This window comes from Oreochromis niloticus, linkage group LG3 (assembly GCF_001858045.2).
Source record: "Oreochromis niloticus isolate F11D_XX linkage group LG3, O_niloticus_UMD_NMBU, whole genome shotgun sequence".
Lineage (NCBI taxonomy): Eukaryota > Metazoa > Chordata > Actinopteri > Cichliformes > Cichlidae > Oreochromis > Oreochromis niloticus.
The window spans coordinates 24,962,283-24,985,754 of record NC_031967.2 but is presented as its reverse complement, the minus strand read 5'-3'; the positions used below and the strand labels follow the sequence as shown (position 1 = coordinate 24,985,754).

At 40.9% G+C, this 23,472-nt stretch overlaps 2 protein-coding genes and 1 long non-coding RNA gene across 3 annotated transcripts in view; all 3 read right to left on the bottom strand.

The window, feature by feature from the left end:
- The window catches only part of LOC109194482 (B-cell receptor CD22), a 477,380-nt gene that overhangs the window by 136,864 nt on the left and 317,044 nt on the right, over positions 1 to 23,472 (bottom strand). The window lies entirely within an intron of this gene.
- Positions 55 to 19,629, bottom strand: LOC109204491 (uncharacterized). The gene is made up of 3 exons (XR_002063985.1): positions 19,423 to 19,629; positions 13,865 to 13,867; positions 55 to 65 (listed from the first exon to the last, which is right to left on the bottom strand). It is a non-coding gene; the product is annotated as an uncharacterized LOC109204491 (long non-coding RNA).
- On the bottom strand, positions 16,377 to 18,527 carry LOC112846238 (Fc receptor-like protein 4). Its single transcript, XM_025905689.1, has 4 exons — positions 18,386 to 18,527; positions 17,017 to 17,283; positions 16,616 to 16,894; positions 16,377 to 16,445 (listed from the first exon to the last, which is right to left on the bottom strand). Exons 1-4 carry the CDS (start codon positions 18,510 to 18,512, stop codon positions 16,402 to 16,404), a joined length of 717 nt encoding a protein of 238 aa, XP_025761474.1. The 5' UTR covers positions 18,513 to 18,527; the 3' UTR covers positions 16,377 to 16,401.

The following is a 23,472-nucleotide window of genomic DNA, read 5'->3' as shown; positions in this document are numbered from 1 at the left end:
ACAAACAAAAGGCAAGGAACTAGGAAACTTAAACAAACAATATGAAAAAAACCTGGACATGAAACCTGGTATAAAGAACATGGCGTGAACAACAGACGACCTGACAAGGAATGAACAGAAACACACAGACTAAATACACACAAGGGTGATTAGGGGAAGTGGAAACACATGGGGAAACAGCTGACACTGGTCTGACATAACGAGACAAAGGAAGCAAAGCTGACTACACTGACATAGGACAAAGACCTTCAAAATAAAACAGGAAACATGAGACGCAGACAAGACAATATAACCTTGACAACATAAGACACGCAGCAGGAAACACATTAAGGGCAAAAGGAGACTAAAACACAGGGGTAGAAGACACAAGGGGAATCTAAATAAACAAATGAACTTGGATAACCTAATGAACTTAAAAATAAACCATAAACATCAAAATAAACTAAAACTCAAAACGCTGGGTCAACAGACCCAGGAACGTGACACTCCAGGATTATGCACAGACAATGATCTCAAACTATTTATTTGGTTTCATCTGCCTCCAATATCATATCAAATATCACTCATTTAAAGGTGCCAGTGTTCACATTTTGAACAGACAAGTATGATGGTTTGAAAGAGGAGTGAAAGAGGCCATCTATGTCCACTGTGAATGACCATCATTGACCAGAGGTGGTGTCTTATGGCGTCAGCTGTCAGTCAACTACAATCCTGTTTTGAGATCTCCTCCCAGGCACATCAACCCCACTAGTATCTTTCTTCAGGTGACCTGAATATGTCACATGATGGGGGGAGGCAACCTCTCACAGCATTCTCACCCAAAATATCCTGTGATAATTTCTGAATAAGCCAGAAGATGGAAATTCTGAGTTACCAGTTGAAAAGTTTTTTTTTTTCTTTTTTGTGGAACTAAACTGACATTTACCGCTTGGAAAGTCTGAGCAGACACACATACTGTGAGTTGGCAATCCAAGATGGCAGCACTGAACTTAAAACAACGGTAAAACTGTAAACTTTCATCTGAACTGCCACTGTTTTGTCTCTTTTTTTTTTCTGCCTGTCCCGTTTGGATCTTTAGCCATCAGAATTGTTGTCTTAAGGCCAAGAAAGATGCCAAACGGATTTACTTTACCAAGTGGATCATCATGGCCTTAGCATATTGGTCCGTTTGATTGACCTTTATTATAATTATGTATTTATTTTATTTTATTTTCAGTTGTTACAGACGGGACAGACATGACTGGGGGATAGGACAGGGAGAAAGAATGAAAGAAAGAGAGGGAGAGAAAGAAAAATAGAGGGGAGAAGAGATGGTGAGAAAGGGAGGAGAAAGAAAGAAAAGCAAACAAAACACCTGGATCACCTGTATGGAGAAAAAAAACAGAAGAGAAAACAAACAAAAAAGAGCAACATAATAAACACAACACCATCACAATAAACTAGCTAACAGTAGATAACAGTAGATACTAAATATTAAATGTTATTGTGCAGCACGCAAGATCAACAGCACACAATGTGCTTTGAGGTAGCAGCCAAGAAAGGTGTAGTTTGTGTCTGTGAACACCCGTGTGTACACCTGTGTGTACACCTGTGTGTACACCTGTGTGGATCAGCATGCTTGTATTCCAAAGGGTTTCTCCATGTAACGATCTGCTAGGGAGTGTGGGGAGCCATAGCCCCGTCCCCCAGGGCATGAAGCAGGTATGGAGGAGATCCAGGCCCCAGAGTACGAGGACCCAAGGAGGACCACCAAAGGGGGGGCAACCGTGCCACCCTCCTGGGAAGAGCTGAGTAGAGTAGAGCCCCAAACAAGAGCAGAGGCCAGAGGGGTTGCAGTGGCGTGCCCGCGGGCTCTGCCGGCAGCCAGCTGTGCCAGAGGGGACCGAGCCTCAGGCCCAGAGGCCAGAGGCCTGAGGGCACCCCACCCCCGGAAGGGGCTCAGCCGGGCCACAGGCGCCAGGCCCCGCCAATCGGCCACCAGGAGTGAGCCGGTACATACATGAGCGCCCAGCCCCAGTCGACAAGAACCAGCAACACACCAATGTCTGAGGGAATCAACCACTGGCAGGGAGTGTGGTGAGGGGAGATAGGCCTCCATACTTTGGAGGGCCTGAGATGTTCCCAGAAAGGTCGAGTCTAAGACCCAACCTGACATATAGACACAGACGAACAGGCGCACGCAGACACAAACGTGCATTCCCACCTCCATATACACAACCAAATACTCGGCACTCACCCAACGTGTAGACAGACACAAATAGACACTGCACAGACAATCACACTCCCCAAACATACTCTATATCCCAGGTCCAGGTACCGCCACCCCCAGAGGGGCAAGCCGCACCTAGACCCAGGAGATGTAACCCTTCTCTCTGGGGTGGAGGCAAGCGGACCGCCTCCTTATCTGCAGTAGCAGGGAGGTCCTGCATCCCAGACCCCAATCTGACGGCCAGCACCTCCTCCCAGCCCCCCAGCCGACGGTTAACAGAACGGGAGTGAGTGAAGACCCCAGAGGTGACACGTCTTCAAGAAAGTTGAAGAAGTTTAGTCACTTTCCTTCCAAACTTCTTAGACTACCATGAGCTGAATGACTGAGAACCTACACAGACATTAAACCAGAAGTAGAAATGTGGCACATAGATACAGTGGTTCATACTGTTGCCTCACAGGAAGAAAGTTGTTGGTTTGAATCCACCAGCTGGGGCTGTTTGTGTGAAGTTTGCATGTTCTCCCTCTACCTATCTGGGTTCTCTCCAGGTACTCTGACTTCTCCCCACAGTCCAAAGTCATATATTATTATGTTAACTGGTGATTCCGATGATTACCTGCAGGTGTGAATGTGAACATGACTGGTTGTCTGTCTCTCCATAACCCGTCTAGGTGATCTTTCACACAATGAAAGCTACTATAGGCTCCACCCACATTAGAGTCCAAAAGGACAGCAGAGCAGTGAATGCTTTAAGCTGTGGTAACTTTGTGATTGGGTAGTCCCCTCCATATGAGAATGCCGTGTACCTCAGTTTCTCACTTCTTATTCTCAATATACAGTCTATAACATTAATAATAGTTAAACGCATGCAAACACAGCATCTATCCTTCATTCTGTCAAACACTTTCTTACAAAGGTTATGATTAAGGTTTGTTGCAGTATCATCTACACACACTCGCATACATGTTGATATCAAAGTGTTTTAGATTGTTTAACAGCAGGTGTGTTTCTCCATCCCTCCACTTTTCTGTGGGAAAGGTAAAATACATTAAGATGTTACTTCATGTTTTTATGTTATTTGCAGCTTATATGTTAACATAAGTGCAGAAATTTCAGTACATATCAATATGTCACGAGGTTGTAATGCCTCCAGACATGAAGTCTAAAAAGGCCTAAAAACTTGGGGACTCTGTGATACTGCAGAGTCCAGCAGACACTTTGGAGTCAAACACTGACGTCATCATCACAGGTGTAGGAACCATTTATGTGACACCAGCCAAACAGACACATTAGTATCAGTAGGTATAGATGATTTACTGGCTCCTCTGTTGGTTACAAAGCAGTGATTATACTTTGGAGTTTTGTGTTATACTGTGAGGAACTGGCCTGTTTGGAAGTTGCAGTAAGAAGAAAAACATGTCTGTATATGATTTTGTGGACAGAGAGAGTGATGGATGATTTTATTTATTTCAGAGATAAATGAACATTTACAGCACGTCCATGCAGAGACTCTTAAAGACATGAGCGTGAGAAACAAGCTTTTCACCGTTTCTCTTGATGCCCACATGCTTTATTTATTCTTTAGTCCAGCATGTGTCATCACCACAATAAAGCTACTTTTAACCTGTTTTCACACATTGTCATACCTGCACATTTCCACTGTGCTGTGTTGACTTTAAAGAAGACAAAAGTTAGACTTCAGGCTGAAACCACAGGCTGCATTTCCTCTTTTCTTGGAGGCCCAGACAGAAATTTTGTGGTATCAGATTTTCAGCAGATAAAAATAAACCAACAACAGTCTTTTACACACATGTAGTCATCACAGTCTGCTCAGAAGAACAAAGGGGGGTCAGAAAAGAACTAAAGGGTGACCTGAACCACTAGACTCACATGTCATATATACTTTTGTCTACACGCTGAGGCATCTGTCAATTAATATTAATCTGAAACATTATCACCCCCCTTTCTTTTCTTTGTGTGTGTTTGTATTCAGATTATTGAAGTTGTGCCCTTAATCTTCATAATATCAAAACCCCGGAAACACGAGCAAAGTGCATCATGATGAGACCCAGAATCAAAACATTACAGCAAAGCTGAATACACTAGTGTAGATAACACCCGGCAGTGTGGTAAATTGTGCTGAGAGAGCATCTGCACCCCATAAGACCAAGGAGCCAAGAACACCAGCATGCTGTGTGAGAAACATGCATTAAACTCAGAGCCCCTCTGGCATGTTGCCCACAGTCTTGTGGGTTCACATGGCTAGTGGGTCCTCTCTGTGGCCGACTGGCTGTTAACCCAGTGAGTGTTTCTCCCACTGCATCGGGCTGTATCCTTCTGCTGCACTAAATAACAGTTTTGCAGCCATGTAGCTCTGCTCATGTCACGTGCAGTCTTCCCACATCACATAATTTCTGGGCATGACCGTGGAGTCCATCAGAGCCTCCATGTCCCTCACCCCTAATTGACAGCAGACCTTCGGGGTGTGCCTAGATCCATTTGGGCTTCACTCGTGGGTCAGCTCCTGAGGCTGAGGGCTCTACAGTCAATAGCTGTTATATCAGTCATTGGGCGTCTCCTACATAAATATGCTGGAGCTGCAAGATGTCATCCTGGCACTCAAGCAGTTTCTGTCATGACTGTTATGGTACCATGTTATCATCAACATAGAAAGAATGGTCACAGTAGCCTACATCAACAAGTAAGGGGACTGTGGGTCTCCCCTCCTCTGTACGATAGCTACCAGACTGTGGCAGTGGGCTCACCCAGTTCTACTCACTGAAAGCAGTTTATGTGCCAGGACCATTGAACATAACATTACAATATGTTAAGGTGGAGCCCAATCCAAAAGGAGTGGAGACTCCATCCAGAGATGGTCCACCAGATCTGGAGTCGCTTCAGAGGGGCAGAAGTAGACCTTTTTTCCCCCCAGAGAATTCACACATTGCCATATGTTCTTCTCCCTGGAGACAACCTGGTGCACCCCTGGCCACAGGCTCTCTCTCCATACTTCCTCCTCCAGTTATTCCTTCACCAGGTACAGACTGAGGAGTTGAGGTTGATCCTGGTGGCTCCTCTTTGGCCCTACATGCTAGTTTTCAGCTATCCTGCCAGTCATGGCCAGGACACCACAGGAGCTCCCTGTTCTGAGGGACCTCCTGTCCCAGGTGAGGGGGTCACTGTTCCATCTTTTCCCAGTAGGACTGTACCCTGAGAGTGAGAGGCTCCATGCACAGCCTGATCTAAAAGTGAGAATGCTGCTGGAGTTTTGTGCGCCATCCACCAGGACTGCCTACTGCTTTCTTTGGGGGCTGTTTGACTCCTTATTTGCAGTCAGACAGCTGGACCCCCACAAGGCCACAGTTGACATAATCCTTTGTGTGCTGCATGCTCTATTGGTCCAAGTAAATGCAGAGTTATGAATATCTCCCACTGGGGACCTGCACAAGGAGACAGCTGGGAGCCAGGTTGCCCTGTGCTATCTCCGTGCTTTGGCACAGCATGTCTTGTTTACCTGGCTGTTTAGGAAGTCAGACCAATTACGCCCTATGTTGAATACCAGCTGTAAACACAACCCAATGTTTATATGTCACAGGTCTTTCTGTATGGGAAAGGTGGAGAATGACAATGATCTGGCAATCTGAAGTTACACAAAGAAAAATAAATTTATATGTGGTTTTGTGGGTAGAGAGAGTGACAGATTCTCTTATGATTTCTTAATTCAAATACACATAAACATTTACTGTTAGGGTTCAATGCAGGGGACTCAAACGCAGGACTCCTGAATCAGCTGAACATAAGGATTTATTTACAGAGTTCACCAGGTGTATATACAGGAAGTGCAGGGCAGTGCTATATACAACAACGTGAGGGACGGGGCTCCAGGGAAATCCAAAAGGGGGGAATCACTCGCTCTCCAACTCTCCACATACACGACTGCAGTTCCTTTCTTCACCCTTGACACACAGATTCACACTGGAAAGGTAATCCAGAAGGTCTGTAGACGAGGAAAAAGGATGAGTAACGATATTCACAATAGACACTTGACTTATCTTGAGCTGTAGCTTGACTTTCACTGACGCGTGGTAGACAACGATCCAGCAAAGACCAGCAGTCTCTTCCTGGCTTAAATATCGTTCATCTTGATGGGCATCAGGTGTGTTCCCTTCCGTGGGCGTGGGCCGAGGGCGTGAACCCACAATGAGTCCCGCCCCGGCGACAGAGAGGAGGAGAGAGAGAGAAAAGGAAGAAAAGACCGATCAGCGTCTCGCTGATCCCCCAGGCCGTGACATTTACAGTAACATGATGTGCTCTTCAGAGTAGACATATACCCAAGGACAGGGACCTTAGAAACAGTACAACAGTATTTTTTTTAAATGAAAATTATTAACCTGTCACCATAAGAGAGGGAGAGAGATCTATACACTACAAACAGTCACATGTTAGAGAGCACAGCTCATGCATTTAAAACCTTGTGTGCTGTCCATGGTGCTGAAATTATAACAGTTTAAAGAACTTAATATTTCACTTTTCGTTTGTTGTTTGCAATACTGCAAGATTTGGTATCTGATACCAGGTAAACACAGGGCCTGTATCGATGATACTGATACTGCTACCAATACTTTTTAATATACAGGGTGGGCCATTTATATGGATACACCGTAATAAAATGGGAATGGTTGGTGATATTAAAGTCCTGTTTGTGGCACATTAGCATATGTGAGGGGCCAAACTCCTCAAGATGGGTGGTGACCATGGTGGCCATTTAGAAGTCGGCCATCTTGGATACAACTTTTGTTTTTTTTCAATAGGAAGAGGGTCATGTGACATATCAAAGTTATTGGTAATGTCACAAGAAAAACAATGGTGTGCTTGGTTTCAATGTAACTTTATTCTTTCATAAGTTATTTACAAGTTTCTGACCACTGATAAAATGTGTTCAATGTGCTGCTCATTGTGTTGGATTGTCAATGCAACCCTCTTCTCCCACTCTTCACACACTGATAGCAACACCGCAGGAGAAATGCCAGCACAGGCATCCAGTATCTGTAGTTTCAGGTGCTGCACATCTCTTATCTTCACACCATAGACAATTGCCTTCAGATGACCCCAAAGATAAATAAAATGGAGAGAATGTTGTCTCCAGGAGTTTAGCTGATTTAGAGCGGCAAGGTATGGTGGGTGTGTTCCCGTTAAAGAACACGGAGACAGCTTCCAAGTTTAGGTGATTTATTCAGCTCTGGTCTGTAGTAACATACATAAAGCAACTATCAGTACAGCACACATAAAACATTAAACATGCCCAGACATAATTCTAGCACATAGATAGCACAAGGAACTGTATTCAACACTCACGTCTATAACAACTTCAACAATTACACAAGATTTATAATTAGCATTAACTAGCTTAGTAGCTTACATAGCGTCTTAGCATAGGGTAACATTAGCATAGTCACGAGGTAACAAATACACACAATAGCAGCTGACATCCTCAACATCATGTAAACAGAACTCACCTTCTGGCATTCACACACAGCAATAAACCAAAACCACGAGATGCTGGTGAGAGGACACAAGGAAAAATGCTGGCTATTAGCAGCTACAAAGGCAGACTAGCAGCACACGGCACAGAGTGGTGCATTCAAGGAGCGTCAGCATAGATATAGTGAGTTCAATGACGTAGGACATATCAATTTCCACAGCGCAAACACTATCTGTAAACAAACCACAACACTTCAACCAAGCAAATAACGTGTAAACAGTGGGCTTTCTAACAATAAAAGTCTAAGGCGGTCAGATATGGAGACCTTGGGGGCCATTCAACTGGCCCACGACGACCGATCCACTTTCCAGGAAACTGTTCATCTAGGAATGCTCGGTCCTGGCACCCATAATGTGGTGTGAGTTTGCCCCCTCACATATGCTAATGTGCCACAAACAGGACTTTAATATCACCAACCATTCCTATGTTATTACGGTGTATCCATATAAATGGCCCACCCTGTATATTTGGTATATTTGTTTCAATTCCTGCAATTGTTTTCATTTAAATGCTTCAGTGAGATAAATGTATTATATCAATGTTTTAGCATAAATGAAACTTTATGAGTTGGCTAAAGTAAGAATTAGCCAGTTTCACTTTGAAAATTAAAGTAATATAACTGAAATGTTAGTATTACCACAGTTATCTACATAGATATTCTCTGCTTACTGCGTTGCTGGATGGTCCTGATTAGCTGAGCACATTTGCTTACTTGTTTGCTGGCACCGCTGAGTCAGATGACAGTAAAAAATAAAACACAAGAGAGGAGAAGCAAACTGCAGCTGCTCTGTGACACCTGAAAGCAGCAGCATTTACACAGACAGCCAGGTTGCCTCTTTGATGAAACTGCAGCAGTGCATACAGGAGAACAGAAACTGAAGTATCCAGCTCATTACACTCATATTGATCAACATTGATACAAATGTTGGTATCAAAATGATCAATATTTGGATCATGAATCATGGACGGATGCCCATGATTACTATTTATTTGAGTCCAATAAAACTTGTGGAACTTGTGGAATTTTAAAAATAAAACCATATTTTTAAAGTTTGTCAATGTAAATGCTTTGATCACTATGACATCCATCCAAGGCCTGATTATTTTCATGATAGGGTCCAAAATCAATATCATCTTCTCTCTGTTCTCTCTGTTCTTCAGTCATATCAACATCTTCTCACACCTTACAATAAATTATAAATGAATTGTGTCTCCCTCTATTGGCCACCAGCTGTAAGCACAGTCCAGTTATTGGACTTGGAAGCTGTGTTCAGAGTTTGACATGGGAAATATGGGACAAGAAGCTATAACTTTATATCCACACTGACACTTAAAGCCTGTCACAGGACCTACATTGAACACTGATGTCTCTCTGATGTGGAGAATAGATGACTTCAAATGTTCTGTTAGCAAGATGTCAGGTAGCAATGAAGTGAAAACAGAATAACTAAATAAACATATCATAAATAATGAAAAGAACAGCTGTTAGGAAGCTGGAGTTCATGGAGGAAACCCACATAGATCCAAACTCCACACAGAATCACCTCCACCTGTGATTCAAGAACATTACAGCACATATGGAGCACACACACAGAAAATGATATCATTAAGATAAAAATGAATGTGCATCTAAAAAGTAAAATATGAGAACTTACATTAAACAATGACTTGATGGTTCTTTGATAATAAATAAATAGCTTCAAATGTTCTAGTAAAATGTGATGTAGCAATAAAGTGAACACAGAAGGACTAAATGAGCAGATCATAAATCAACAATCAGGAAAACAGCTGCTCATGAAATTCCCACTGTGCTCTTTGTCTGAACTCCTTGTTTCCTCTCTGCTGTGTGAAGTTTGATGAGAACATGAATCAATCATAAATCTGCTGAAAGGAACACTTGTGGCTCAAACCACAGGCTGTGTTTCCTCTTCTCTGTGTGGCTCAGCCAGAAATCATGAGCTCCTTCAATTTCAGTGCATAAAAAAGTCATGAAGCAGAAGAGAAAGTTAGAAACTATATTTTAAGTAGTTTAAAAGTGATTTGAATTTTTACAGCTCACTTTATTGAACAGATAATAAAGACATTACAGTGGAATAACATACATAAAATAGAAAATCAAGATTTATGTTAGTTAATCATGGTCTTGCTGAACATGTGACTGACACTGTCAAAATAAATCGGTATTACATGAAAGTACGAGCCGGACCTCCTGAGAAAACTGGAAAAACTCTGCTACACAGTAAAAAGGCTGCTGAGCATAACGTCAGAGCAGTTGTTACTTCTCATTATGTTGACAGCTTTAGTTCATTTTGGAGGGTTGTAGCTGTTTTAAATGACAATGAGTGTCTTTAAATGAATGCTCTCTTTCAGTGGATTCATGCACAACACTGAACAGCTGTAACATGTACTCTCAGTCTGACACACAACAACAACACACTTTATTTATATCACACTTTTATTAACAAAGTTACAAAGTGATTCAAAGAAAGACATTTATAATATTTTACAAATAAAATAAATAATTAAAAAGATTAAAAAAAAGATCTACAGTATATTAAAGTAAATAAAAATTATCTAAGGGGAGAGAAACAAGTGAAACACACTGAACGATTCGTTCTGAAGGAAATATAAACTCAGGCATCAGGATCATTGCTTTGAATTCAAAATCTTCTCCTTTTCACTCAAAGTGACTTCAAGTATTTAAGAGACTTTAAAGAGAAAAACAGCTAAAGAGCTGCTGTTAAGATTTTATAGCTGTGGCTAAATTTGGATTTTGTCACAATCTGTAGCTGCAGACTGTGTGGCTCTTTGTAAGGACCCAAATGCAGACAACTAGAGGCAAAATCAAAATTTTAACAAAAAACATTTTTCATGGCTGGAAACAAACATGAACCAAATCAGGTTAACCAAAAAATAAATAAAGAAAAAAAAAACTAAGCTGGGAAAGCTAAAACTTAAACTAACAGAAAACGTGGAACACTGGGAATACCTCGACACACCTTTGAAGGATTGAGAGATGATCAGTGAAGTGGAAACACATTGGAAAACAGCTCTGATGAATTGAATGTAACAAGACAGGGAAGCCAAACCAAACACACTGAACACGGGATGAAATACTGTCAAAAATATTGACACTACTAAGACACACGGAGAGCGAGTGAGCAGAAACATGGATGACAAGACAGACTCTCACAAGCGACACAGGGATGAGACAAACACACAAGTGGAACCTCACAGACAACAAACCATAAACTGGAAATCAAGAAAACTCAGAAACATAGAAAGCACTAAACTCCTGGTTAAACTGTATAAACATTAACTTAGACCATCTTCACACTTTCACAGAGAGACTCACAAAAGCAAAATAACCTCAGAATCTTTGGTCAACGACCCAGCACCCTGACAGATTGACATTATTGTAGTCAGAGCCCTGTAAAGTTGATCAAATGAAAGCATTTCAAAACAAACACCCTCTGCTCTCTGCTTAAATGCATTCATTGTCAGTGAGAATAATTACCATTGTATAATTTGCATTTAAAATCTCGCATTTTGTGCACTCACTTGTCTTGTTAATGACTTTGATCTGAATCACAGACGCGACATTGGCAGCAATGAAATAATAATCTTACTGATGTTAATGTTCCCTTCCGTGAATCTCTAAATTATTGTGGTGGAGGGGTTTGTGTGTCCCATGGATCCCAGGGGCTATGTTGTTGTTGGAGGAGAGGGGTGGTGCCTCCTGGTAGGGTCTCCCATGGCAAGTTTTATCCGGTCCCTCACCCAGGACCAGACAAAGAATAAAAAAAATTAAAAAACCTGAATGAAAGGAACAGTTCACTCTGCCCTTGAAAGGGTTAACGGGGTCCCACCATGAAGCAAGGCCTGGGGAGGGTGCCTAAGAGCAAGCGCCTGGTGGCCAGGCATTGGTCCATGGGGCCTGGCTGGGCATAGCCCAAAAAAAGGACATGGGTCCACCCTCCTATAAGCCCACCACTCACAGGAGGAGAGGGGAGCAGATTGGTGCTACGTCCACTGTATCAGTACGTCAAGATGAAGAGAGAACTGACCGTAAAAGTTAAGCTCTCAATCTACATTTCTACCCTCACTTATGGTCAAGCTCTGGGTTAGTGACCCCAAAGAACGAGATCATGGAAATAAGCTTACTTCGAAGGGTGGCTTGCCTCTCCTTTAGAGATAGGGTTAGGTGTTTGGCCATGTGGGAGGGGCTAAGAGTAGAACCACATCTGAGGTGGTTCACGCATCTGACAAGGATGCCTCCTGTGTGAGGTTTTTTAGGCATGTCCCACTGTGAGGAGACCCTGGGGCAGACCCAGAAAATGCTGAAGAGATTATATCTGTGGGCTGGTATGGGGAAGCCTTGATGTTCCCCCGGACAAGCTGGAGGATGTGGCCTCTCTGTTTAGGATGCTGCCCCCACGACCTGACGCCCAAGCGTAAGAAAATAGTTGGAGACATGGACTTCAATGTTAAACATAGTTATTGTATAATCATCCAGCTTCCACAAGCTCAATATTAATGAAAGTTTATACTTCACCATTTTCAGAGTTTTCAGATCTTCTGACTGTCTCATAGACACAATGATCACCTGCAGGTCAGAGAAAATCAGTCACCTCATGTCTGTGATGCTATTTTAAAAACAAATATTATTGAAAATAACATTTATATTAAAAGCTGCAGCAGATTTAATAAGTACAGTCTTGTTGCAAACAGCAGCATAATATTATAAATAGATGAAAAACTAACCATGAAGAAGAGAGGAGTACACTGGCTGCTGATCTTCATCCTGATTGAGCGTCTGCTCATTAACAGCACCTTTATTAAAAATGTAAAATAAGACTGTTGCTTTCAAATGAACCTCATGATGCATTTGTGTCTTTGAATGATAAAGAGTTTGTGTTAAGTAAAGGAAAAGGTCTCACTGTTGGTCGTTCTGCAGCGATACAACAAGAGCAGGAGAATAATAATGAGAGAGACTCCACAAACCAGTCCAACAATCAACCACACAGGAGATGAAGAGCTGTCAGCTCCTGATACAGTTACTGTGACAACAAACAAAAATACATCTATTATTAATATAAAATAATAATAGTGAAAATGTCATAAAATTGTTATATAACATTTTTTCAAAACAGAGATATTATTTTCCTTCTCAGTCACTAAACTCATTTACAAAAATCCATGCATGTTTTGATCCTGCTCACCTTTAACTGACATCCAGCTCTGTGCTGACTCTCTTCCTGAGTACTGACACTTGTAGAAACCTTCATCAGACTTTGACACTGCAGAGATCTTCAGCTCCCCTCGGGGATCATTTTGAATAAGTTTGTCATTGTGATAGAAAAACACATTGGAAAGTATTTTTTGTGTTCTCAAACTGCAGCTCAGACTAACAGAAGCTCCCTCAGTCACAGGATGAACAGGACTCACCAGGATAGGACCATTACCATCATCTGTGACACAATCACACACAATTGTTTCAGTCACATCAGCTGGTGCACACTTTTAGAAAAAGCTGACAAACAATAATAAGAACAGATTGTACAAATGCTTTTCATAATAAAGGTCCGATCTTGTACATTTAAAAACTGCTGTATGTGTCATATTTGTTTTTAACCATAATTACTCCACATACAGCAAAGCTGGGACAAATGTTCATGTGACGTTTAAATCATTCAAATCCAAGAAGTAAATGTATAATAACATACTCTGTACAGTGATGTTGACTGCACTGCTGAACTCTCCTGATCCAGACTCACACCAGTACACTGCAGTATCTGACTTTGATGTGTTGATGTTACATGTGGATCCAGTCATTCTCCTACAGTCAGAGTACAGTCGGCCGTCCTCAGAGAACTTCCTCACTCTCCACTCAGTGAAGTTTCCCTCACAGGTCAGTGAGACAGAGTCAGAGGTGAAGTGTTGCACTCTGTCAGGACTCACTGTGAGAGACGCTGCTGAATGAACATCTGGAAACAACATGCAGTGAAGAGACAAAGCTCACAGATGTTAGGATTCAAAATATCACAGTGGAAATATACGTCTGACTTTTGTGTGGTTCACAGGAGTCCTGCTGGTTATGCAGCCACATTTACAGACTTTCAAATCATCAATATGAAGATTAAAAGTCCTCAAACTGACCTGCAGACCAGACAAACTTTGGTTGACTGTGATCAGTGTGATACTCTGGGTCTCCTCTTCCAGCTCTGCACACATATCCTGCTGTGTGTGTCTGTCCATGAATGATGTAGGAGTCCTGTGCAGTCCCACTGCCATCAGGTAGCAGCTCATAACTGGAGGATTTCTCTGATAGATCAGGAACAGCTTTATACCAGTAGAAGCTCCATCCTGCAGACGGATGTTCAACCTGACAGTTCAGAGTTACTGAGGCTCCAGGACTCAGCCATGACGGAGACACAGTGAGGACAGGACGGGCTTTATCTGTTCAACAAAGATTTTCTCTCAATGTTTCGTCTCTTAACTCTGAATTCAATGTCACTAAAATGTTGACTCACAAATATTTATGATGAACTTTAAGAGTGAGACTATCTAAACATGTCAAATATCTCAACATGTACTAATAAAAACACATTTTTACAAACTGTTTCTATTTCCAGGTTAAATGAACTATGACTCTACTTACTGTCAGAAACAGTCAGTGTGATGATATCACTCCACTCTGAGAAGAAATAGTCCCTTCTGCCCCGGCAGCTGTATCCTCCACTGTCAGACTCAGTAGCTCTGATGATTCTGTATTCATTGGATGTTGGAGGTGTGTTTAACTTGGCTGCTCTCCATTCATACGTCCACTGAGCTCCTTCACCTCCCTGAATCTCACATCTGACAGTGACTGTCTCACCGCTGTATATCTGAGTCCAGGATGGCTGCAGGGTCACAGTGGGCTTACTGGGAACTGTTCACAGAAAAATATCCAGTTAGAGACAAATAGAGTAAAGTGAGTGAAAAACAATTCACAGAAACTGTTTAGAAGAATGAACATCAACACATATTTTCATATAAAGTTATGATGACATGCACACAACTTCAATTTATAACTTCTAGTATTTACTTCTTTTATTTATTTTTACCTTATTGTCTTTTTATATTCTGTGAATGACAAATTTTCCATCAGATGGAATAAGTCTTACTTTCATAAACATACTGACTTTGAGGTGAATGAGGAAATCAGAGAGAGAAAGACAACAGCTAGTTTAATAAAAAGAACATCTGAAAATCTGAAAAACAATATTGAAAAAAAAATTCTCTTTAATGTGGACACAACATGATGTAGGATTATAAATATTCTTAAACTCATGTTCTTTTTTGTATCTGATGCCAAAATAAGTTGCTAAAGTTGTTAGTATAGATCAAATAATAACCTCACAGTTTGGAAGAAATATATGAATTAAACTCACGAGTTTCTGTAACTGTGACGTCACTGCTGTCCTCTGTGTAGTAAACTGGATCTCCTCTCCCTCCTCTGCAGTGGTACAGACCTCCTTGTGAGACACTAATAACTCTGTTTGCTTCATTTCCTCTCATGAGCTGAACTTTAGAAGAGACTGAATCACGTCTGAACCAGTCAAACTTCCAGCCAGCAGAGCCCTCCACAGAGCAGCTCAGTGTCACACTGCCCCCTGCTGGTAGGATTGAACTTTGTGCTGTCAGTGTGGCTCTGGGTTTACTTGCTGTTGAAAGAAAAAGAAAAACTCAAGAAAATTAAGGGAGCATGCAATTTGTAATATTCTGAGTCCAGTACATGCTTAATATGTCACAACCCTGGATGATGGGTTAAGAAGATGGATGGAGTTCAATAATAGATCTCAGGTTTCTCAGGTAGGTCGGTCCCTGATCTCAGTGTGATCATCACACTTGATGCAAACAGGCATCAACAGCACAAGAATAAAAAAGTTTCTTCAAATCAAATTAGATGAGAATCAACAACTGTCAGCAGCACATGAGGACAGCACAGGTATCTCAGCTAACTGTTAGCCAGCTAGAGAGCCAGGAGCTAACGCTGGATGTATATAACATGATGAAAACTTTATCAGAGTGAATCAAGAATCAGGTGAGACTGCTTTTATGCTCTGCCACCAAACTGTACTCCTAAATGCAGAGACAGGTGAACTATACACTGTTAGCTGATCTGAGACCAGCTGTAAAACTGGGACATCTGAGCTTCCACTGTTTACCTGTGTTTGTTTGTTTGTTTGTTATTGTTTTTAAATAAAGTGAGTGAAAAACAGCTGATTCAAAGAAAGAAACTCTTCAAAAAAATGAACATTGACAAACATTTACACACAAAGTTGTAATATCAAATATTAGTTATTATTTTATAATATCATACTGTACAAATGACACATTTTCAGGATGAGTCTGATTTGCTGTCAACTGATTTTAAGTCAAACAAGCAAATCAATTTAAGTTTTAAAGAAATAAAATCAAAAACTTTTGTATTAAACCCACTCATGTCTGTCTGTTATATTAATTGTAACACACAGCAGTATTTGATAAGATGATAGGACAGAATTATCTTTCTTCTTCTTTTATAGATCAATTGTAGATTTGTTGTTATTTATTGAGGCAGTTTGAAAATTATTATTAGCTCTGTTTATTTCTGTCATTATTGTCCTCAGGTGATGGAGCAGCAGGTCAGCATTGGCGTCTCTATACCAGCTGAAAGTTGATGACACAAAGTGGTGACAAACTGTCTACAATGAGGCTACTATCAGCTGCAGCTCTTTGTCTGACTAACAATGGAACATGCTTTGTAGACCATTGAATTCATCCTGTGCTGACCATTATGACATTTGTCAAATGGAGATCACACAACAAACATGACTTACTTGATCCTGACAATGTGAAGGCTTCACTCCACTCTGTTGAAGAATATGAGTCATCTCTGCGTCGACTCTTACACATGTAGTCTCCACTGCTGGACTCAGAAACTCTGAATGTCACATCATTATTGTGTGTCCACTGTGTGGGTGTGCTGGGTCCTCTCCATTCATACTCCCACTCAGTGGTTTCACCTCCTTCCTGCACCTCACATGTCAGAGTGATCGTCTCACCTCTGAATATCTGAGGCCAGTTGGGTTGTTGTTTTACAACAACTTTATTGGAAACTGTTTACACATATTAACAGTTGAGATACAAATAGAAACATGAAATCAACACAGAAAACTTCACATTGTATGTTTGATAATCATGAGTGAATGTATATTTCAAACTAAATGACTGAACTCACAGGTTTTCTCAATGGTGACTTCATCACTCATATCAGTGTAGTAAACTGGGTTTCCTCTTGTTCCTCTGCAGCGGTAGATTCCTCCTTGAGATACTCTGATATCTCTGTTTTGTTGATCTCTGATGTGAACTCCAGAGGTTCTTTGGGTTCGTCTGAACCACTCATATTTCCATCCATCAGAGCTCTGCACAGAGCAGGTCAGTGTCACACTGCCCCCTACTGGTATGATTGTTGTTCCTGCTGTCAGTGTGGCTCTGGGTTTATCTGCTGTTATGAAAAAGGACACAAATCATTCATCATGATGACGAAAATATAAGAAAGCCAATTAGACTTTTTCTCTATTTTTCTCTCCAGTTTAAGACATTTTGTTTTTCTGTTGCCGAATTTTGCGAATGTCACCAATGTACCAGAGCTTCGGTTAATTTTACAAAGTAATCACAGTATAACTGTTTGTCCATTCTCTGTCTCAAATTAGTCACACTGAATGTAAACTAATGCAGTTCACTGTTAACTGAGATAAAATGATGGGTTAAAGGAGGGTGACTGAAACATTATCAACAACCACCTTTAATTACATAAAAATTCAGTTCATTCTGCTGTTCTTGCCTGATGAGTTAGCTCTTTTGTGTTGTGCCATCTGCAGTTTCCCAGAGTGCCAAGAGGAGTCATAGCAATCCTCGTGGCACTTAACAGCGCACACTACATTTCTATGTTTGTGCCCAGTCAACGAATCCTTGAGGTGGACCATTTTTTGTTGTAGTGTGTTTTGGGGCTTGAAAGCCACAGAGAAGTGGCTTTCAATAAAATCCGTCACAGCTGTATTTTACAGTGAATGTAATTTTTCTCTTCTGGATCACCTAAAAGAGCCTTGGTGCATTCTCACCTCTAAAAAATGGAGGTGAGAATGAATCATATTTATGTATGTATTTATTGTTCATAAGACCCCAGCCTAGACCTCCTGTCTTTTGCCCCCGTATCAGGGGGCGCTGGGGCTTAAGAGGTTTATTTTCATCTTTATCTTTGTCATTTGGCCTTGAAAATCAAATCAAATGAAATGCAAAAAGAGAATGGACATGTAGTTTGAAAAAGGGGAGATTCACAGCAGCTATTTTCTGTTATTGTTAGAGCATTGTGACCATCAGTGTTATGGCCCCACGAGGAGGATGTGAGATTAATAGAGCAGTGTAAAGTGGGAATCCAATTCTGAATGGAATATGTATGCATTTAAATCTGCTGCCAAGTCTCCTTTAGAAAAAAAAAAAAGAAATCAAAGTTTCACTTTTTCTTATTCAGTGTGTGTTCAAACTGAATTTTCTCAAACTTTGGAGAATCTGAGCTCTGTTATTCCAGATTCAATGTCAAAACTCACCGGTGTCCCAAATGGTTACTGGATCACTCTCTTTAATGAGTGTATTGGTCCCTTTTATTTGTCCTCTGCAGGTGTAGATGCCCCCACTAGAGGTCACCAATACTCTGTCTGATTCACCAGCGACCATGTACTTGTCAGAGTTTTTAGAGGTTTCTCTAAACCACTGATATTGTAAGTCAGCAGAGTGACTCACATCACAGGTCAGTGTCATACTGCCCCCTGCTGGTATGGTTGGCATCAACGTGGCCTTCACATTAAGTTCTGTAATTTAGAAAAACAAATCAAATCACCCACGATTGAATCCAGCATACATGCCAACAACATAACTCAGTGAGATAATCTGCACTACACACACTGTTGATATTTATTTAGATCAGATAAATATGAAAAGTAAATCCACATGTATGAAGCCACAGCTCTTCAGTAAATATACAGTTTGTATCGTGGGTGTGTGTTTGAGTGCTCACACACTTAACATGGTTATATTAACATTTTAACCAATAATCTCAATGAAATGTTTGGTTTATGATACAAAATATAACACAGAGGACGTCATTTAGAGCAACACAGGAGAAGCTAAATACTAGTTAAGATCAACACATATGATATAAATGGAAGAAAAACATTTCTCACCTTCAGTGTTTCCATGGATGACTGTACTGAGCACTAAAATAATGAATGAAGCATCATCAGACATTTTATAACAATATACAATAAATATATAAACTGAGGCTTTTTAAAGGTAAATCTTCATATGGCATCACCAAATGTATGTGATACTATTAGTCAAACAGGCTGGAAACACGAAAAAGAACTTTAAAAACATAAAAACTGAAACACATAAATAAACTGTGAACAGTGAATGTAATGTATGCAAACAGTAGCAGTGCATGTCACAGTTTAAACAGTCACTAGTCTGCTGTGTTGAAGCTGTCAGGTAAACAGGTTAAAGCAGTGATACGCTGTAATTGTCACCCGTGAGAAACATTTTCCTTCATCGCTGCCATTCAAACAGTAAAGGTGTGTATTGTACTCACAGAATAACCCCAGCAAACAGAGCAAAGAGTGCCCCATCCTCACGTCCAGCCCTGCACGCTGATCTGCATCTAATCTCAAAGTGTTCGACTTTGCATTGATAATAAATGCAGAACAAAGAGAAGCTGCACTTAATGTAGATAAGACCAGAGTTTATATTCAGCTCCTCCTTCTATCACCTCTCTGTGCTTCCTTCCTTTTACACCAACCTCAAACAGCTGCTGTAGCTTTGACCACAGCAGTTGTGTGACGTGTTCACATTTCCTGTCCACTGCAAACATTTAAGCTTCTTCCTGTTTTGTGTTCCTACCTTTCCCTGTGCTATACAAAGGTGCTCTGTTGCTTAGTGACACACGTTGCAGGTCATAGTTTTGTCTTTGTTGTCGTGTCCTGTGTAGGGATGGGTATCATTTAGGTTTTATCCGATACCGGTGCCAAACCGGTACTTTTGAAACGGTGCCGGTGCTTAAACGGTGCTCAAACCGGTGCTTAAAGAATGGAGAACACAAACTTTGTCCAAAAACCTCTCATGTTCAGCTGTTTTTTTTGTAAAAAGATAACAGTGTTAGCCTTTTCTGCAGCTATAGGGCATATATGGTATCACTCTTGGCTGGAAGCAGTGCTTAAACAATGGAAAAAACACAAACTTTTTGGGGGATGTTGCTAACTCCAGGTCTGGTAACAGGCACCACACCCGCAGTAGATGTGCACGGTGTGAGGTCTCACAGCAAGCTATCAAACACGGCGCATTTCTCGGCTTTAAAAAAACCCGCTATGCGTCGCCAGGTGTTTCATCAGATTTGAGGTGTTACCTCCTTTGACAGTATCACAGTATCAGCTTAAAGCACTTGTTGCAGGCTGCTGAGTTTGCATCTTTTGCTGTGAAGTACAGCCAGACTTTTGATCACTTTGCCTTGGGCATTTTTAATCTGTAGCTCTGCTCTAAAAGAACGTACGTACCTGGCCCCGCCTACTATCCTCGGAAACATAAAATGAAACGTCTTTATGAATCTGTTGTATTCTGTTAAAATCTCCCAATTCTTTTAATCTTTGGGCTGAAGGAAGGACAATACTCGGTGTATAAATGCTCAATCAACAGTCATTTATTTCCATACAATTCAACACTTAAGAGCATAAGAACCATCATGATGGGGAGACCTGCCTGCAGAGGGTCACAGCAAGTCTCAAAATGGTGACGGGTTACTCAGCTTCTTATAGCCTCTAGTGGCCCCCACCTAGTCGTAAAAGCCTAAACATTCACATTCTTTCTCTCACACGGCGCCTAAGTTATGACCTCGGCTCCTTGTTTTTCTGCTCTCTGTAAAGGTGGGGGTATGGAATGTGGTCTTTCTCTTCTATTATAGGCACAAGGTCTCCTGCACACAACATTCTCTTCATGATTCAGCAGTATGCAATGTCAAGAAACAGTGTAACACATTCAACAGTGTCGAATAATACAGGTCAATCAAATAGATCTAATGATTTTCACACTCTTTTAAGTCAGAAGTATAATGCAAACTAAAACTACATACTGATCACACACTCTATATTAAGGGGTATAATATGATCTACAGCAGTATCATACTTCAACTACATTGATTACAGATATAAGGTAACATATGATAACAGAATAATCTCACAATTCCCCCTTTTGATCTCTTTTTTAAGAGATCACTTATAACATACACTCCAGCGTTACAAGGTCCAGTTCTTCTTGGTCCTGAGGCCCTCTGTCCCCCTTTAACGGGTGGACCATATGTGGGATGACCTCTGTGTTTACGCAGTTCAGATGCAAGAAAAATTAAATTTACAACAATAACAGCAGTTACAGATGACACTCCCATCACTCCCCAATTCTCCCACAGCTTTATTTTGGTGCTACAGTTTCCCACTCCCATTTTTGGTGCCACCTTATACCTTTCAAATGTACTCAGACTAGAACCTCTGTCTAAGGAGCTTTTAACCTTTATTTTTATTGCTGCAGCTACCAGTATCTTCCAGTTGGGTGATTCTCAGCTTCTTTCTTCGACCTCCGGGGTTAGACCACCCTTTAGTCGTTGCACAGATCAGGGGATTATTCTGCCCCGATTTCAAACAAAGATCTGTGTATTCTGGGGTCACAGCTGTGTCCCCCTTTTTACCAAGATCCTCTCGAACCTTGTTGGTCTGGTGTTCCTAGATTTTGGCCAACCCCTTCATGGTTATTGCTGTGTTTATGGGATCCATCTTCTCGAGGAGCCCAAACCCCATGACACTTGACCCCAGTTGCTGTCTCGGGAGTCCCTACGTCTGTCTCTGCTGTGAAGGGTCCTCATATCTCCGTGACCTCGTCTGGTGTCTGTTCCTTTCTCTGTAAGAGACAGAAAACCAAAACACCTCTCTCCCTAACCTTGATAATCTAATGTTGTTATCCGTTGTTCTTCTAGTGATTCAAAAACAAATTAACCATTTTTATTCTAACACTATAAGCTTAAGTTTGACCATACCTAAATTATTAAACACACAAATAAAGTCATGAAATGTTCATAAAACCATTGTTTGATGTTAAAACTCAACTTCCCCCTTTTTGACACACTCCCATGTGTCAATCCATCGGAGCTAGAAAATTAAAGGAAAAGGTTAGTGACCTTATATCTCAGAAAGTATCGGAAATTCTCCTCTCCAGTATTGTTGCTCCAGCCTTGTCATCCTGTGTTAGGGAATGAAATCAATTTAATTATCATGTTAGATCTGTTAAACTCCGGGCTCCGCCCAGAGCCTGCGTCCGCAGAACTACCTAGAAACAAAGCCTGTGTCTTAATATAAACTTTTATTTTTTATTTTGATTTTTTATTTTTTTTTTTTTTTTTTTACTTTATGCATGCTTTAGTCAACCACTTACCCAGAGGATCTTCAATTCCAGAAAATTCCTTCTCCTCATTTAATAAAGTCTGTCATCCTCCCATGGCCTGGTAACTGGTCCATCCAGAGCTGTATCATTTTGAAATATACATACAACAAGCCAAACCACACCTTGGTCACCCCAACCCTTTTTCACCTTGAGGATGTCCAACGCCATTCCAGTCTGGACTGTCAAAGGTGACTTTAACGTCGACTGTTCTGACAATCCTGTGCATTCCCTGGTCAGATTAGCCAACCTATGCACACTAGTGTAAACATAGTCAACATGGTCAACATTTTGCTGAGTGTTGTTTCAAAGTATTATCGATTCAAACCTCCATCCTTATGTGGTTTGCCAAATTATGTTTAACCCTAACTCCTTTCTCTCTCTAAGTTTTTGAGAGTTTTATGTTTCATGTCAAATTTTAAGAATTTTACCATAAGTGAATTTTATGTTGTTATCACCCCCATCGGGGCTTACCTGTCCCACTTTTGGTGATATTCCTCCCTTGAATATTCGCAATTTCCCTCCTTTGGTGGAGAAAAACTGTTGGTGTGGTCAAGCGGGTGCTATAGGAAACAAAAACTCAGGACAGAACAGTTATCAATCATGTGCTTCATACAAAATTGAAATATATTTTTGATTTCATATTGATCCTCTGAGTGTAATGGTACATTTGAATTTTTAATTTATCAAAACTAAGCACAAGAGGTTTTTTCTTTCATTACTTTGCTCTTGTTCTTGTGCATTACCACATCCTATCACATGCCCCTGTCGGTTGCATTCTGCTTTCTAAATTATTGACTATTATTTGAAGAACCTAAATCACGTGGACCAGTCTTTGTTATTACATATCTCTATTTTTAATGTGACAAGTCTACCATTCCCCTGTTATTCATAGATATAGTTAAAGTTTTGGCTTTTTTCCTCTATAAAAGTTACAGTGGCCTGCTATGGTTAATAGTAACATATTCCAGTCGTGAGTGAAATCAAACGTTTTCTCCATTGTAGCATTTAACATTCCCAACAATATAATGTGATACCCACAGCTAATAAAACACAATTTTCTTAATACAAACATCAGTAACTCAAAATTAGCAACCAAAGGGTTAAGTCTGCAGTTCCACACTCTCATGTGAAGCTACAGTCTCCCCCTCTGCTCTCTCTTATC